Source organism: Saccostrea echinata, unplaced genomic scaffold (genome assembly GCF_033153115.1).
Source record: "Saccostrea echinata isolate AGI-Se365-2 ecotype Australia unplaced genomic scaffold, CSIRO_AGI_Sech_v1 ptg000002l, whole genome shotgun sequence".
Classification (NCBI taxonomy): Eukaryota; Metazoa; Mollusca; class Bivalvia; order Ostreida; family Ostreidae; genus Saccostrea; species Saccostrea echinata.
The window spans coordinates 22,596,641-22,602,875 of record NW_026889751.1 but is presented as its reverse complement, the minus strand read 5'-3'; the positions used below and the strand labels follow the sequence as shown (position 1 = coordinate 22,602,875).

The 6,235-nt window shown below is 38.1% G+C and overlaps 1 protein-coding gene across 1 annotated transcript; it reads right to left on the bottom strand.

Moving 5' to 3' along the window:
* Nucleotides 1-871: 871 nt before the first annotated feature.
* Nucleotides 872-5,763, bottom strand: LOC133174648 (protein-glucosylgalactosylhydroxylysine glucosidase-like). Its single transcript, XM_061309742.1, has 12 exons — nucleotides 5,524-5,763; nucleotides 5,142-5,341; nucleotides 4,805-5,015; nucleotides 4,408-4,633; nucleotides 3,975-4,116; nucleotides 2,856-3,095; nucleotides 2,557-2,769; nucleotides 2,312-2,414; nucleotides 2,049-2,170; nucleotides 1,798-1,895; nucleotides 1,551-1,682; nucleotides 872-1,454 (listed from the first exon to the last, which is right to left on the bottom strand). The coding sequence occupies exons 1-12, from the start codon at nucleotides 5,613-5,615 to the stop codon at nucleotides 966-968; spliced, it is 2,268 nt and encodes a 755-aa protein (XP_061165726.1). The 5' UTR covers nucleotides 5,616-5,763; the 3' UTR covers nucleotides 872-965.
* Nucleotides 5,764-6,235: the final 472 nt, after the last annotated feature.

Sequence of the window (6,235 nt, the reverse complement as noted above, 5' to 3'; positions counted from 1 at the left end):
ACGTCCCCGCGAACCTGTAAGCAATCCACGAAAATTGCATGGCCCCCGCGAATTTTGATCATTCCACAGTATGTGAATCTGTACTATCTCAGGATGTTCAATTCAATATTATAATTAGACATAAATAATGGCCCCAAAGAAGATTTATTTTTTTATTTAAATATTTAAATGTAAAACTTTGGTCCCCTGTTGTGGCCACACCCTAGCCCCAGGGATCGTGGTTTGAACATGATTCTAAACTACAAAGGGTTGCTTGATTATCAGTTTGACTTATTGTGACCCTGTTTTTCTCGAGGAAAAAATAACAGACATTTCCTACACATGCATATTACATGTACTATATAAACCATATTGCAGCCCAATCCTTGCCTGCATGAATTGATTTTCATGAATTGGACAAGCTTGAATGCTATATAAATATATAAGGAAAAATTCACACAAGTTTTTGTCTTTTTGGCCCAGCGGTTCTTGAGAAATGCCACCAAATTTTAACTTTTTCTTAATTATCTCACCTTAAAAGAAGACATGGCATTTCATTTTAACAAAACCTTGAAATTCCTGCATCCTAAGGTGCTCTGTTGCATATTTGGATTAAATTTGCCCATTGGTTCGGGAAAAGAAGTTATATTGTAGACACTTTACGGTCGCTTGACACCCTGTGATCATAAAACGCTAATTCGAGTCTTTGGCTGAGGTAGGCTAAAAGATCTTTTTAAAATCTTTTGAAGAGCAGGCCTGGGCCAAAGTAATTTTGCATGGCGAGGAACATGGACCATTGGCAACATTTTTCTGTGTTACTTTCTGCAGGTATTTGAGCAGAGTAAGTCATGTTTGAAGAATAAAAGACATGTACAAAGATCGATAACTCTCGTACTTTAATTATGTTCATTAAATTGCTACAGAAGTAGTTTTATCCAAAAATATGTGTTAATGGTAAGTATTAGCTCAAAAGCCCGCTTTTGATGTTAAAACAAATCTACACACATGTAATGCAATAAAATCATGACTAGAAGACACAACTCTATCGCTAAAATATTACTCTTGAGGCACTGGACACTATTTCCATCTCTATTGTTATTTGGGGACTTTTTGTCCTCCACTCGGAGCCTTATGGCTCTGTTTTCGAAAACCTTTACTTCCCCTCTCTGTAGGGTATATGATCCATCTTCAAGCAATACGACCAATGACGTCCCTTGGTCATCTGAGCCTGTCACTTCTACGGACAACGAGTTTTCTTTCAGATGCAAGTCAAATGTGAACCCTCTGTACTTCAAATCGTACATGGCCCATTCCGATGCCTCTGGAATACTGGTGAAGGACACCTTTAGATGGTCGTCCTTTAAACGCAGTCCACCATAGCCAAACATCACAGCCTGAAGCAGACCCCCTGCTGCCGTAATGAAATTCACACATCGGGGACCATCACTGGAGTTAGCTGGCTTTTCGCTGAAAACCTTGGAATTTTGCAAAACCGTAAAATATAATTATTTTCATCATTGCTAGCTAAGAAACTGAGGATAAATAAACTGATGAATATTTTTAAAACTTGCCTTAAAAGGACCGTTTATGTTTCGGAACATCATTTTGAAGTTTTCGTAAGCCCTCTGGGGCTGTCCTAGTTCCAACCAACCTACAGTATGCATGCTCCATGTGCCTGTATCTGGTCCATATCTATCTGTAACCTTTGGTTAGTTTAGATCAGTACATGATGAATTAAATTGCCGTTGTTTTAGAAATACTTTATATAATTATCTCTGGAAGACCAATTTTGATACTATGAAGCTATTCTTCACTTACATTTTCATAAATTTCTAAGTCATTTCTTCTTGTTGACCTCGGCATGGGCATTTGGAGAGGGAATCCAAGTAAAACAACATCTGACTGCTTGATTTTCTCTGGAATTTCAATTTTTGTCCGGGTGAAAAAAATTATAATATACTTCACAATAAATTGAAATTTTACACTGACCTAAAAGCATCAAATTTTGACCCCCCCCCCCCCCGCCTGTAATTTTGTGTTGGGAAAATTTGTCGCAGTTGAAGACAAACCTGTCAATGAGAACGAGTCATACTGAGGATGGAAGTCTCTTTGTTGGTCATACAAAATTCTGATCTTCTTGCTGACCTCCAATAACTCATCTACTTCAGTCTGGTTCACTGGGGTCAGCTGTCTAAATGTGAAGGTCAAAAACGTTCAAAGGAAGCTTTATTAAAGGTTATTTCTGATAAAGCTAAGTCAAATATCTGCATGTACAAATATCTTATTAGTATGATATATAATACATGTACATGTACTAGTATGGTGGCCTTACCTTTTGTTAAGGAGATTGGGTAATTCCAGGCTAAGTTTTGCGTTGTAGTTCGTAAAAACTGAGTTATTGATGTTGAAATGATATTCATCTGGCCCCATAACACCTTCCAAGAAAAAAATCCATTAGCTTCGGCAACAAGCTTACAAAGAGTTTTACTGTTATCCTCGGCGTTGCTAAACTGAGGAGTTATGCAGGATTTTCTCTAACGTTTGAGAAATACTGACATGTAAGTAACAGTAAGTTACCTGTAATTACATAGTCGTCTCTCTCTGATTCTGTTGCCCTACTTTTCCAGAAACGGGCGATATCCAGCGTTAGGTCTTTCCCTCCACTATTCAACAACTCTACTGCTTGCTTTTTGGAGGAAACGGCCAAATAATGGCGTATGGCAAGTGAAACGTCAGCAGTTATGTGGATTTGGTAATCTGATGCTGGTTTCCATGGACAAGTTTCGAAACCTTAACGAAAAAAGCAAATGCACAGAAGTCAGGGTGGAATTTATAAAGAAGATTGATCAATTTCTCCAGTTAAAAAACGTCAGTACCTGTAAAAGCTTGTTCCCAAGGGAATTGAGCCCCTTGAAATCCATTCTCCCTAGCTCTTTCTTTAACGGCGGGATGAACACGGAGTCTTGCGCCAATCATTGTTCTTGCCATGTCCGGAAAGAACATCATGACTGGTGGCATTATCCACGTGTCCATGTCCCAAAACACGTGACCTGCGTAGTCGTTATGAGGTCCACCACTGACGTTAGCAAGCAGTTTACCTCCTCTCGAGAGCCCACCTACAGCACACAATAACTTGTGCATTAAAGTTTCTTTCAATTCTACTACACTTCCTTTAGGAATCCTTCTTTTGTTAGCAAACTTTTAACATCTGTATTAATTTTTAATTTTACATATATTTAAAAATATTTTTATCGAGACGTTTTATCAATTAACACTATTCATTTTCATTACTACGTTCATTCGATATATTCCTCGAACTCAAAATAAGAGATACCACAGAGTCTGAGACATCTGTTTCATATTTGGATAGATATTAATGGTAACCTAATAACAAAACTTAAAGATAAACGTGAAGACATACATGGAGTTTTTGTCTCCCAGTTCATTAATTCGAAAAGCAAGAACATGCTCTACGTACGAACAATTTCTAAAATGAGACAAGCTATATTGACAAATAAGTTAATCAACAGTCTCATTTATCCACATTTCGCAAATTTTAAGGTCGATACAATGGCCTTGTCAGCAGATACAATCTATCATTAAGTCGAATGTTAATTGACTGCGTGGCGTTTTTCATACAAATGGTTGGGCCATTGTTTTCACACTGAATTGCCTACGGATTTTTCCGTTTGTCCGATCATGACAAGGAGCACAAGGCGGGAGTGACCGGTCGACAGGGGATGTTTACTCCTCCATGGCACCTGATTCCACCTCTGATGTTTTGAATAGAGAAATGCTCTGCTCCCAGTTAGTATTGTTTCAATGAACTTTTGAGCTTGATTACTGTTCATTATCTTCATATGTCATTTTTGAGGACAATTGTGGAAATCTTTTTAAAAGGGTTCAAGAATATTTTGGGGAAAAAATGGATTTTAGAAAAAGCAGTAAATTTTCGTCTCTGTCTTGCAATGCTTTTCTTCTGAGACGTGTCCTACCTGGACTGAGTCCATAGAAACTGTCCGATTTCTTTGCCGGAAGAGAAGACAAAATGTGATAGAAGCACGTGTTTATTGTCTTCTGAAGGTCCTCATTCCCAACAATCCTAATTTTACCTCTTCCCCACAATCCTTGCCATTCCTGATTCCATGAACAAAATGAGATATAAACTGTTGTTTGAAAATATAGTCAGATTATAGTGTGCAAAAGTATATGATAAATCTTTACACTACAAATGATTTGTTTTATAATTTCATAATTTCGAATTTTTACTTCCTGACTCAGGGTGCAAGGTAATTAATTGTGACTCATACGGTAGATGAATTGACCTTAGATAGTGAGCATTGTCTATTGACTATGAATCCAAACGTAAATAAACTCACAACAGATTTTGTTTGACAGGTATGGGAGTGGTAGTATACTGGTATATACCTTTGAATGCAGCCAGTACAGCTGATCAGAGCTCATTGCTAGAGCGGTGGTGTAGCGAAGAGATGCCTCTGTCTTGTTCGTGTGGATGGAGGTTACAAATTTAAATGTTTTAGACGTCTGCAATGACGTCAGAGATAAAGAATCAGGTACTTGCGTCCAGTAATGATGGATACTCGTCAGTGCACTGCTGTTTGTTTCAGATTGTACTATTTGTCCAAACTGGTAACTGGAATATAGATTTGTTTCAGAATAATCTTGTTGGGCTCAACGAGAGATCTATATGCTCGTACATTAAAATATCTAGATTTTGGATTTTATCAAATCTGACTTAAGACAGACCTATTTACACTAAAGTATAGAGGCCTATTTAGTGAGAATGGAGTGTACCCCTTCGTACCCAGTGTTGTTGTCAACTGTTCTACTTTCTAGATTGAAGTCTGTGGAAGGTTTCCCTTTGTTCAGATGTAGCTGAATATCTAGACATGCTTGAGATGGCTGATTTTTGGTTAGTTTTATAAGCACAATTAGGACACTCGAGAACAACCTGTGAGCAAAGTATTTGGCTTCCACTTCACAGTCTGGCAGATTGGCATGATGGATAAAAACACCTGCAAACAAAATATTTTCTTGTAAACGCTTATTATACCTTTCCAGTTACTGTATTATTCAAATTGGACCGAGGAGATTGTGTTGTGGGAAATTAACTACTATCATTGAGATTTGTGACAAGTTACCATTCCACATATCCAGACTATATTTTTCAGAAATGACATCACGCGTGATGCGGATAGACGTGGTAGAAGGAATCCTGGCTCGGTGGCTGTCTTCGCGGTAGCCATTGAAGACCCCATCAACGTATATTGCGTCACTGAGGACGTTTGTGGCTACAAAACCATTTCCTATAGGTGGTGCAAAGCGGTCATCGTCGGGAAATCTATAAAAATCGGACAAATAGTTTTAGGACACATGCAATTCCTGGGAAGATCTTGTTCAACAAAAACATCTTTGTAAAGAACCTTTAGATTTTCTTTAAAATTATTGAATTGATTGGTAAATGAAACTTCAACTTTTACTGTTTTTTTTGACTAGTGAAAAGTATATTGTATTTTATCTCACCTGTTTGATTGTAGAATAAAGTCAGTATGGTCAGCTTTTCCTGTACAGGACACTAGAACTAAAAGTAAAATTCCAATCAGGGCTAATCCCATCTTTAGATTAACAAATAAAGAGTTTCTTTTATTATCTTTGATACTCCATGTCAGGATCTCCAAGAATTGTGTGGTGAGGAAGATATGAAACCTGTGTGAATCCCTCCCATCCGGGGACAATGGCGAGAATTTGACACAGTGATTGAACGAGACTGCCCTGAATATATCCGTATATTAGTTTCAGTTCAGCTGTACTTTAAGGAAGAAAATGTATGTCATATGAAGTCATGATTCTCCATAATTTAGACTTAATTAAAACCTGCTATTTAAAGTGTGCGATTTTTGATTTTTTGACTACATGTACTTGGGTCATTATCAAAAAAAACAAAAAACTCATTATGTCACTTTTCAATGACTTGTGCATGCGCACTTTTTAAACTCCTTGGTCCGTGTTTCAAGACACAACCTTACCCAGGTGGACGGCCGACTCCAGGCCCGTAGAACGGGGGGAGGGGGGGGGGGGGAGGAGGGCCAGCCCCACTTTTTCTGAGTATAGTATTTTTCCTTAACATGCCGGTTGCCCCCCCCCCCCCCACTTTTTGTTCGTGTAAGGTCAAGCACTGGCAAATTCCAAGAAGAACGGAATCATTCCAGAATAGGAATGGATCATGTTTATGATG